This window comes from Gastrolobium bilobum, unplaced genomic scaffold (genome assembly GCF_033153095.1).
Source record: "Gastrolobium bilobum isolate Gb01-03AN ecotype WA unplaced genomic scaffold, APGP_CSIRO_Gbil_v1 utg37804, whole genome shotgun sequence".
Classification (NCBI taxonomy): domain Eukaryota; kingdom Viridiplantae; phylum Streptophyta; class Magnoliopsida; order Fabales; family Fabaceae; genus Gastrolobium; species Gastrolobium bilobum.
This window is the reverse complement of record NW_026896549.1, coordinates 102,831-114,636: the sequence shown is the minus strand read 5'-3', so window position 1 is coordinate 114,636 and position 11,806 is coordinate 102,831. Positions and strand designations below refer to the sequence as shown.

At 31.7% G+C, this 11,806-nt stretch overlaps 1 protein-coding gene across 1 annotated transcript; it reads left to right on the top strand.

Annotated features, from left to right (window-relative positions):
* Positions 1 to 5,347: 5,347 nt before the first annotated feature.
* On the top strand, positions 5,348 to 10,056 carry LOC133300474 (pentatricopeptide repeat-containing protein At4g18520, chloroplastic). The gene is made up of 4 exons (XM_061500029.1): positions 5,348 to 5,505; positions 6,289 to 6,674; positions 7,070 to 7,238; positions 8,060 to 10,056. The coding sequence occupies exons 1-4, from the start codon at positions 5,358 to 5,360 to the stop codon at positions 9,835 to 9,837; spliced, it is 2,481 nt and encodes an 826-aa protein (XP_061356013.1). The 5' UTR covers positions 5,348 to 5,357; the 3' UTR covers positions 9,838 to 10,056.
* Positions 10,057 to 11,806: the final 1,750 nt, after the last annotated feature.

The following is an 11,806-nucleotide window of genomic DNA, read 5'->3' as shown; positions in this document are numbered from 1 at the left end:
GGCACTAGCATTTAATTTTTTTGGAAAAAAGCAATTTTATAAAAACTGACCCGGTTATCGAACCGATCGGAGTGCTGAGTCACTGGTTCAACCACATGACCAATATATATATATATATATATATATATATATATATATATATATTAATTTTTAATTTTTAATTTGATGATATTGATTGTAAATATTTATTTTAAATTAAAATGAATATAAACACGTTAATATAAATAAAAAAGCTGCTCTAATAGCAAAAGCATGTCCGGTCCTTGGTGTTACCCGAACCAGTTACACTGGAAAAAAAAACACTTACATTTTCAGCTTCAATTTTGTTCTATTTAATAACTACTTCAATTACACTATTTTTTAGTATCATAATTAAATTGACACTTATGTTTCAATACCCAAGTTCAGTTACATTTGACTTCTTAACTTCCATATTCTCCTTTGACTTTGGCAGCTTTGCTTCCCTATTTTCAGTTTAAATTTTGTACAATTTAATAACTACTTCAGCTACATTATATTTTTAGTATCACAATTAGATTGACACTTACATTTAATACCCAAGTTCAGTTACATTTGACTTCTTAACTTCCATATTCTCCATCAACTTTCACAACTTTGCTTCCCCATTTTCAGTTTCAGTTTTTTAGGAAACAACTTCTCATTTGACAGAAGAACTTCTTTTTTACAGCTGAGAGAGTTTTTTGGTGGGACCCATTGATTGTTTTGAAAAAAGACAAAACAAAAAATAAATCACACATTTCAATGCTTTGCTATGTGATTGCTGCAACAAAAAAACTTCTCCATTGAAAGGAGAAGTTGTTTACCCTTAATAATTACTTCAGTTACACTATTTTTTTAGTATCACAATTGAACTGACACTTACATTTTAATACCCAAGTACATTTTCATTTGACTTCTTAACTTCCCTTCAACTTTCACAGCTTTGCTTCCCCAATTTTGTACTATTTAATAACTACTTCAGGTACACTATTTTTTAGTATCACAATTGAATTGACACTTACATTTTAATACCAAAGTTTAGTTACATTTGACTTCTTAACTTCCCTTCAACTTGCACAACTTTGCTTCCCCATTTTTAGTTTCAGATTTGTACTATTTAATATTTATTTCAGTTACATTATCGGCTATTTGACCATTTTATCCCTCATTAATTAATTAATAATTATTTTGCCCCTGATTCGAAACTATCTATCAATTCGCTCCTCTTTAATCGACTACCTTGCATTTTTAATCGACTAAATGATTGTTGGGAGATTTAATCGACTAAATCTCCCTACTTAATCGATTAAAAAAATCATACTGACTTGTTTTTCTTTGTTGTCTGTTGGGAGATTTAGTCGATTAAATAAGGAGATTTAGTCGACTAAATCTCCCAACAACCATTTTTGCCTATTTTGATCATTTAATCGACTAAAAATGCAAGGTAGTCGATTAAAGAGGGGCAAATTAGTAGATAGTTTCGAATCAGGGACAAAATAATTATTAATTAATAAATAAGGAGCAAAAGGGTGAAAAAACCTTATCTTTTTAGTATCACAATTGAATTGACACTTACATTTTAATATCCAAGTTGAGTTACATTTGACTTCTTAACTTCCCTTCAACTTTCATAACTTTACTTTCCCTTTTCGGTTTTAGTTTTATACTATTTAATAAGGGTTTTATTACTCTCATTCAACATAAGATAGATATCTTATGTTGTAGAGAGAAAATAGGTGGGTCCCACCATTACAAAAAAAAAAAAGAAAAAAAAAAGATGGGGCACGAAAATCGAAAGGAGAGAAAATGAGAGATGATATCTCATGTTGAAGGAGAGTAATATTTCCCATTTAATAACTACTTTTGTTCCACTACTTTTTAGTATTATAATTGAATTGACTCTTAAATATTAAAAACCAAGTTCAGTTACATTTGACTTCTTAAATTCCCTTCAACTGTACGACTTTGCTTCCCCATTTTCAGTTTCAGTTTTGTACTATATGATAACTACTTTAGTTATACCATTTTTTTAGTATCACAATTAAATTGACACTTATATTTTAATACCCAAGTTCAGTTACATTTGACTTCTTAACTTTCATATTCTTCTTCAACTTTCACAACTTTGCTTTCCTATTTTCCTATTTTCAGTTTCAATTTTTAATACGCTTTTTCTTTTCTCACTTTTGTAAGATATCTCGAGCGTGTTACCTTCTTTATTTTCCTCCTTCTCTATCTCCATCTCTCACCTGTTACATTAACCCATTATATATGAAGTTTCACAAGATCTTTGTATAAAAAGTATAGCTGGTTAAATTTGACAAAACCATACTGACACTCTTAAAATAGTCCAAATTTGATAAGCAAATTGCCATGTTTGTAGCATGCCATGTTTTCAAAATTATTAATGATTTGAAGAAGTGGGAAGTTTTCTAAACAAGCCTTGGAATGGAAACCTGCTACTAACTCTCTAAGTTAAAGTTAAAGTTAATTTTGAGCTTACATAAGTGAAAATGTAGCTTAAATTAATCACAAAATGCCTCAACGAATGATTGATAAGATGTGATCTTGCTTAATATATTTTTCTAAGTGTTTTGAGGTGTTTAAGTGTAAATTAATTGATTCTGATTAATATAATATGGTTAGAACAATTGACTTATTGAGTTGTTCTTTTGAAGGATCATGTCATTGCAAGGTCGCACCAGAACCTAGACAATGCCATGACAACTTCGTATCATAAGGGACTTGAGTAAAACGGTGCGCCATAAGGTGTAAAAACCTTAAGATAAAGATAAGGCTGAAATTCAAATTCAAATAGAAGATAAGACGCTACATGGCATGATAAAGGATATGGAGGCTGAAGATTTCAAGAGATAAATGTTTATCCTAACAAATTCTTGTTTTTAGCGAATAAAATCAGATTTTGGTCTCAAAGATAATTCAAGATCAGATTGAGTGGCAATTTTTTAGGAAATTTAAGGCAAAAAAATTTATTTAATGCTTTTTAATAAATTAATTACGCATTTATTATAGTTTTGAAAATAATTACATATTTATTGCACAATAAGACGTCCATTTTGAGCGTCACCAATGACGCCTAAATTGAGCGTCACTCAAGAGGCAATCACGCCTAAATTTGGGCGTTACTCATCAGGTGTTGACACGTGTCATATTTTTTTACCAAAAAAAATAAAATAATTTAATTATAAAACTTCTGAAGGCCATAACTTTGACTCGGGTATCCAAATCAGGTAATTCTTTTTTTGATTTCACATAACTTTTCGAGATCTACGTAATGACATCTCATTTGACATATTTTATTTCTCACAAACACAATTTAAATTGCAAGAATGGTATTATAAGAGCGGTTAAACCTAGAAGCCTCTGAGTTCTGGGTTTGTGATTTAATATAAAAAAATAAATAAAATTTTGATTTGTGATTTAAATTTTTTTTATAATAATTTTTTATTATAAAAAAAATTGGTTTGTGATTTAAATTAAAAATAAAAATAAAAATTATTATTAATAAGGGAAAAAAATAAAGATTTGATTTGTGATTTAAACTAAAAAATCAATTTGAAAAATCTGTAGAAATAAAGGAAATAATTAAATAAATATTTTAAATTTCTAAGGAAGAAAGATATTATTTTTGAAATTAACGATTAATGCTATAAGCTTCTGGGTTATTATTCGTGGTCTGAAATTAATGATGGCTTATGAATATTGTTTTTCAAAAATAAAATTAGACGTGATTGGTGACGTGTCAGGTGTTGACACCTGTTGACACGTGTCACATTTTTACAAATAATAGTAGTTCCTCCCAATTAGGTTTATAAATTTGTGTTGTACAAATAATAGTAAACTTTTTCGTTAAAATCGTGATCATTGATCAGTCTAACTGAAAATTTTCACTATGACATGTTCATGTTACTGAAAAACATGAGAAGATGCCCAAATGTTTCTAGTGTTCAATTTTGACCTTCTAGCAAGTAAGGCACTTGGAAACATACTCAACTATGTCTTTCTTCATTTCAAACCACAAGAAATTTTTATCCAAATCTTGATACATCTTTGTGGCTCTATGCACTCCCTCTACGCATCCTATTTGGTTATTCCGACCGAGTCAATGATCGAGCAGGATTTTACAACATTGGTTGTAAGTGTCACTTGATAAATTATTTGAATTATTCAAATCAAATTTATTAAAAGCTTTATCCTTCTAAGTTGTGGACAAAAAAAAGTAAAAAGAGAGAGAAATATAAAAAAAAAGTTATAATTAATATCATTTTTTATTATTATTTTATTATTGTTGAATCAAAATTAAAACAATTAAAAATTAATATTAAGTAAGAGCCATTAATTTAATTTTAATTTAATAATAATAAAAATGATTGTAACATATGATAAGAAGAGATGGTGAATTTTTTTTATAAATATAAATAAATTATGGAAAAAATATTTTTATTTTTGTTATTAAAAATATTTATCAGTCGCATTAACCTAAAAAGGAGGAGTCTCCTTATAAAGAGAAAAGAAATAAAGTATTGCTGTGAGTTGTAAATATTTTCCAATTATTTAAGCAAACACAAGTATTATTAGATTTGGATTTGGATTGGAAATGAGGTATTAGTAGCCGTGACATGTGAGGCCTGCTTATCCCTCAGTTCATTTCCCTCTTTGGTCTTTTGTCATGTCCCACTTCCTTCCACCCTCTTGAGCTGGGATATTTTTAACCTCTTCCAAGTTCCAACTTCTAAGTTAAGTTTCAAGCTTATTATTATTATTGTTATTATTATGGGAAATCATATTAGTATTATGTTGTATGAAATTGATCTTTTATGTTATTCTTATTTTAAAAAATGTGCCTCTTTTTTAATTTTTTTTAAAATTGAGGGGACCCACTTTATTTGTTTGAGAGATTTTTTTTTTGGTAATCACATGAAAGAACTTCTCTCATACTACGTGAGAGAAGTAATCCCTAATTATTATTATTATTATTATTAGAAAAATGATATACTTACGATCTATTTTTATTTACAATCTCTTACAATCATATTTTAATACCATTGATTTTCGTCAATCAACGATTATTATTTTTTCAAATTAAACTCATTAATTAATTATTAATTCACAATAAATAATAACCGTTGATTGACGAAAATCAACAATTAAGATATGATTGTAAGAAATTATAAATAACGTTACTCTTATTATTATTATTATTATTATTATTATTGGTTCACCACCCAAACACCCATTCCTTTTTCTTTATTTGCGTTTTTTTTTTATACTCTAAATGTCTAACGACCTCATCTATTATCCAATCTCTGAATATTAGATAGAAAAATATCCAACACATGGAGTTACGGACAGCAATTCTTCAATCATTTTCTTCGCTTCTACCACCAAGGTTTGCCGCAGTTAAACCCAGTGCAGATTTTACTTCTCCCTTCTTATTCATTGCAAATTCACTTCGACCTTCATGCTTCACTTTTACTTCCAAAGGTGAGTCACCGGTGACTTTTCAGCTCAAATTTAATACACCCACCAACTGTTTGGCTGTTTGCCGCATTATATTAGGATATGACTTAGGATAGTGAAATCAGCATAGGGAGTTCCTTGTTTGTTTCTCCTTCCAATACTTGTATGCTACCCAAAGAAAAGGAACAAGACTAATGTATGTTGGATAGTAGTATTTGGATTCTCTCCTCTGATGTTTAAATAACAGGAGAAGGTTATGTTAGAGAAATAAAGTCGCTTAATAATTTTTAGGGTTTAAAGCTTTTCACGGGATGAAAAATTATATCCTATATACACATCAAAGTAAGTGGGACCCAAATTTTCTTTTTCCCTCTCTTCTGTTTATGTACATATTTTTATGTATCTGTGTAAGGGTTAATTTTATCTCTTATAACATCAGAAACTTTAAACCCTAATTTTTAATACAAAATAGTAGCTTGATAACGAAGGGAGGCCTTGGCACTATGATTAGTATTGTTGCCATGTGATCCAGAGGTCACAAGTTCAATTCATGTGATCACACTTTTGCAAATGCAAGGTTGATCTTGTAATTATATTTTTGCAAATGCTAGATAAGGCTACCTACTACAGACCCTAAACCCTTGACGGGGCAGAGTGGGAGCTTCATAGCAACATGTTACCCTTTAGTAGCCTAATAACCAATCATGGCGGGTTTCTGCAATATAAATTGTATTCTTGAACATGATGGTTCTGTTACGTGGGAGGATCCTAATTCCTGTTATGATAACTTGTTCCTTGATCGAGCAGATCAGCAGCACTCGTTTCCAGCTAATGCTGTTGCTCGTGACACAAGGGCAGTGCCAAATTGTATCAGGGAACGGTTGTCATGTACTGGTACCTCCAGTGCTGCTTGTTCTTGTGATGATCCCAATGGAAGTGATGAGAAAAGGGATGATAATGATGGTACAGGGTTCTTGAAGGATTACCAAATGACTAGAGATTGTGACAAGCTAATTGAGGCTTTCATGGTGGACGAGCCTGCATTGACTGATTGGAGAAGGTTGTTAGTTTTCAACATGGAGTGGAGCAATATCAGGGTCCATTTTTTCAGACACTGTCAGGATAGAGCAGACACTGAAGACAATCCGCTGATGAAGAACAAGCTGCTATGGCTTGGAAGGAAGCTTAAAGAGGTATGTCATTTGTTATTGAAATTTATACTCATCACTTTATGTCATTATGGTATTTTTGACTAATGCATTACAATTTAGCACAATTCCAATCTAACATTCACCTCTTTTTTAATTATTATTATTATTATTATTATTATTATTATTATTATTATTATTATTTTGTTTCTCTTGGATGCAAAATGCATACTTGTAGCTGTATTTCACAGTACAATTTTACTGTACTAAATTAATTAGAAAATAATAGAAGGGGAAAGATATTTTATCCTAGAAAAACAAAATAAGGAATGTCATTAATGTAGGGAAACTTTGTATATCAAGAGATTATACCATTCCACTAAGTTTGTTATTTATAGCTGCTATAATGAACAGATTTTTTAAATACTCCTCTTCTGCAGATAGATGAAGATGTGCAGAGACACAATGAACTTCTTGAAATGATCAAAGGGACTCCATCTGATATCAGTAAAATTGTTTCCAGGAGTCGTAAAGATTTCACGAAAGATTTCTTTGTGCATCTTCATATAGTAGCTGAATCTTACAACGACAATCCAAAAGCACAAAATGGTGAGACTAAATGCTTTGAATTCTGAGTCAATATTTCTCATAACAATAGATTTAGCTTTTAAATATTTGGTCAGCGCAAAATGATATCCCTTTGGATGGTAGTGCTCTTTTAGAGCCTGTTTGGATCCTCTCTTTTTTAAGCTAGAAGCTACTTATAAGCTAAAACTAAAAAAAAAAAGCTTAAAAAAAAAAACTAAAAGCTGTTTGGTGATTGCATAAATTTTTTAACTTAAAAGCACATAAGAAAACTCTCTCTCTCTCTCTCTCTCTCTCTCTCTCTCTCTCTTTATAGCTCTTCATTAAAAAAAAACACAATTCAAAAAAAACTCCTTCTAGGAGCTTTTGGCTTTTAGCTTTTTCTTCATTATAAAAACAAAGCTTTTCATTATAAAAGCTTTTCTCAAAACCTGTTTGACTTAGCTTATACTTATAAGTAGCTTTTAGCTTAAAAAAGAGAGGATCCAAACAGGCACTTAGTCTTTAGATTCAATTCAGTTCAGTTCTTTCTAATACTTTATCACTACATGTACAACTAGATGGTGGTGTTTTTATCATCAGATCGAAATTATTTGCCCACAGAATCATATTCCATTGTCATTCCCATCTCTCCAAAAGTTATTCCTTTGAAACATAGAGATCGTCAAGAGACAATACTCCATCTAGGTTAGCCTAGGTTGAACTGTGATTGTTAGCCTTAGGATTTTTATGTCCATGCACTGTAGAGATCTTATAGTACTTGCCACATGTTAAGAAATGAGTCAGTTTAATTGGGTAGTTCAAATTTGCTTCTTTAATTGATGTGGTATTTTTATCACGACAAGATTTGGTAAAGCTTCGGAACACATGCTTGGCTGCTGTAAAAGTCTATGATGCTGCAACTGAAAGCATTGAAGCACTAAATACTACAGAGTTGAACTTTGAAGATATTATCAATTCTCCTCTGGATGCTTCCTGCGGGATAGACAATTTGGCTGAGCAAAGTCAATGTTTCAATCAAGAATTAGTAGCTCATTGGTTGCGGTTGTGTTGTAATGTGGAAGAAGTAGGAAGGGTACACGCAATTGTCTTGAAATGTTTTAGAGATTTAGTTACTTATGTTGATAATAATTTGATTTGCAGTTATTTGAGATTGGGTAATTTAGCTCAGGCTCGTAGAGTGTTTGATGGAATGTCAAGAAGGAATACAGTTACATGGACTGCTATTATTGATGGGTATTTAAAATTTAACTTGGATGATGAAGCTTTTAAGTTATTTCATGATTCCATTAAACATGGAGTTCCAGTGAACTGTAAGATGTTTGTTTGTGTCTTGAATTTGTGTGGTAAAAAAGTGGATTTAGAACTGGGGAAACAAATCCATGCTTACATCTTGAAAAGCAACTGGAGGAATTTAATTGTTGACAGTGCAGTTGTTCATTTTTATGCAAAATGTGGTAAGATATCAAGTGCATTTCAAACATTTGATCGTATGGCAGAGCGAGATGTGGTATGTTGGACAACTATGATTACTGCTTGTTCCCAACAAGGGCTTGGACATGATGCCTTGTTGTTGTTGTCTCAAATGCTAGGTGATGGGTTCTTTCCTAATGAATATACCATATGTGGTGCACTAAAGGCTTGTGGAGAGAATAAAGCATTGAAATTTGGGACTCAGCTGCATGGTGCCATAGTAAAGAAAATCTGCAAGAGTGATGTTTTTATAGGAACTTCCCTAGTTGATATGTATGCAAAATGTGGGGAGATTGTGAATTCCAAAAAAGTGTTTGATAGAATGAGGATTAGAAATACAGCTACTTGGACGTCTATTATATCAGGATGTGCTCGAAATGGGTTTGGTGATGCGGCCATAAGCTTTTTTCGGTTAATGAAGAGAAAAAAAGTACATGTTAACGAATTGACAATTGTAAGTGTCTTGATGGCTTGTGGCACAATTAAGGCTGCGCTAATCGGAAGAGAAGTTCACGCACAGATAATCAAAAGTTGTATCCATTCTAACATGTACATAGGAAGCTCTTTGGTATGGTTCTACAGCAAATGTAAAGAATACCCTCGTGCTTTCAAGGTGCTCCAACATATGCCTTTTAAGGATGTTGTTTCATGGACTGCAATTATCTCTGGGTGCACCAGGCTTGGGCTTGAATCAGAGGCTATGGAGTTTTTGCAGGAAATGATGGAGGAAGGTGTGTTACCTAACTCCTATACTTACTCATCAGCTCTGAAAGTGTGTGCAAATTTAAAAGCTCCAGTGCAAGGAAAATTGATTCATTCCTATGCAAGCAAGACCCCTGCCTTGTCTAATGTATTTGTAAACAGTGCTTTAATATGCATGTATGGGAAATGTGGATTTGTTTCTGACGCTTTTCAAGTTTTTGACAACATGCCAGAGAGGAATTTGGTTTCTTGGAAAGTCATGGTCTTAAGTTATGCAAAGAATGGACATGGTAGAGAGGCTCTGAAGCTCATGCGTAGAATGCAAGCTGAAGGTTTTGTGGTGGATGATTATATCCATTCAACGGTTCTTACTGCGGTTGGAAACAATGAGCTTGGAGACACTGATTGGGATATCGAGTCTTCTTCACATTACTCGCATTCCTTGTAATCTTCTGCAAGATAGGAGCATCAATACGCCTGAACATAGTAACATAAGTGGATGTACCTAATTAGATGTATAGCAGCTAATGGATAATGTATATTTTGAATAGATGAGGAGGATACAGAAAGGTTTTGAGTAACGGTGTACTAGCATATGTCAGTGATAGCCTTCATTTGTTGTCTTTGTATGTACCCTTAATGTAAAATACTTAACATGATGAAAAAAAGGTAGAAAGAAAAAAAGAAATATCTCTTCCATTTCATGACCAAATAGATTTTCCAAGAGTGACGCTTTGTGGAAAGACTTCGGTTATGTTGCAAGATGCTGCTTTCAAATTTAGTTCAGTATGTATATTGTGTTCTATATTTTTGCAGTGAAATTCAAGACCGTAGCAAAGTATCATAATATAAACAGAAAAGTTATGGACTTCATCCGTTTTTCTTAGTGTTCAAATCGGAGACTGATTAGAATCTGTAACTTGATGTTAATTGCATGATTCATTAATAATAGTTAATTCCATGATTCAGTGATAACTTTTGAACCAAATTTTTACAATATTTAACAAGCGGTGAAGATGTTTTTTTTAGGTTGGAAAGTTTTTACAAAAAAAAAAAAAGGTCTAACAAGTGGTCCCAGTTGACTTTTAAGAGATTATTATCATAAAAGGTTATAATTCTTGTCTTTTAAGAAATTGACCACGAAAGCATGAAGGCTCTCTTGAGCATGAATTCTCATGCATTCCTTGGGCAAAAGAAAATCATTAAAATTGCACCGTGCTACGGAATTCACGGCATTGCAAACACATATTCTAGCAAACTTGATGTGACTCGCATCACAAGATAAAGACTGCGAATAATGCTTTTTTACCAGACTGTCATGTGTCAAAATTTGCTATCAATGGTACGAATTTCGTGGTCAATGATTTCGTGACACGTTACCATATTGCGTACCAAATTTGTTACCGCTGATAGCGAATTTAGTCCAATCAGCTTTTTCTTATAAAAATGTGCCATGTGTCACAAAATTATTGACGAATAAGTTTGCTATCAGTCGTAGCGAATAACGAATTACGTCACATGACAGTATAGTAAAAAGTATTATTCGCGTGATATTTGAGTAAGACATTTGTCAAAAAGTGATATTTTGGTCGATGTTCTCGTGTTGAAGCTAAAACGTGCGAGTTCAAGCATGTGACAGAAAGCTAAAGGCACGAGCAAAATGGAACGCGCCAATTTTGAAACCGAACTCCATAAAAAGCGCTCCAATGGTGATGACCTTTAAACCCGTCACTGTTTACATTCCACTTACTGGAGCAAAGAAGAAATCACATGGAAGGCACACAGATTCTAATACCAGTCAGGTCCAAAGTCCATACGAATGAACATCCAGTCCAATGGTTGACAATAAAAAGTGAATTAATTAAATAGAATGAACGAAATTTTATTAGTGTTTTATGCTTAAAAAAAATTGACATGTCATTAAATTCTAAAAGTTTTCTTTCTGACTGTGGAAATTACGCTGATTGACCATTCTACTTATTGTTTTAAAATTTTTTATTTCTTTGTTCCATTTATAAATTATATATTAATTTGTCCTTATTTAATTAAAGTTTGACTGACATTTGTTTAAATAAATGGGCAGATTTTTTTTTTTTTGGATATTAATAAAATGGGCAGATTAATCAAATAATATCGGTCAAACATTTAAGTTTAGAATGGGGTAAAATACGTGATGGAATATAAAGTGGTAAATTAATTTTAGAATGGGGTAAAATATAATGATCCATAACCCTGGAATTATTGAAATAGGGAATGAGAAATGGATTATGAAATTGACTACTAATAAAAAATAATCAAAAAACTCTCAAACAGAATGTACGAAGTATTTTGTTAATTCAATGACTTCTTGAAATGATGAAATTGTCGATTTTTATTCAAGTTTATATTTTTTTAAATATTCTCATTATCATGTAAAA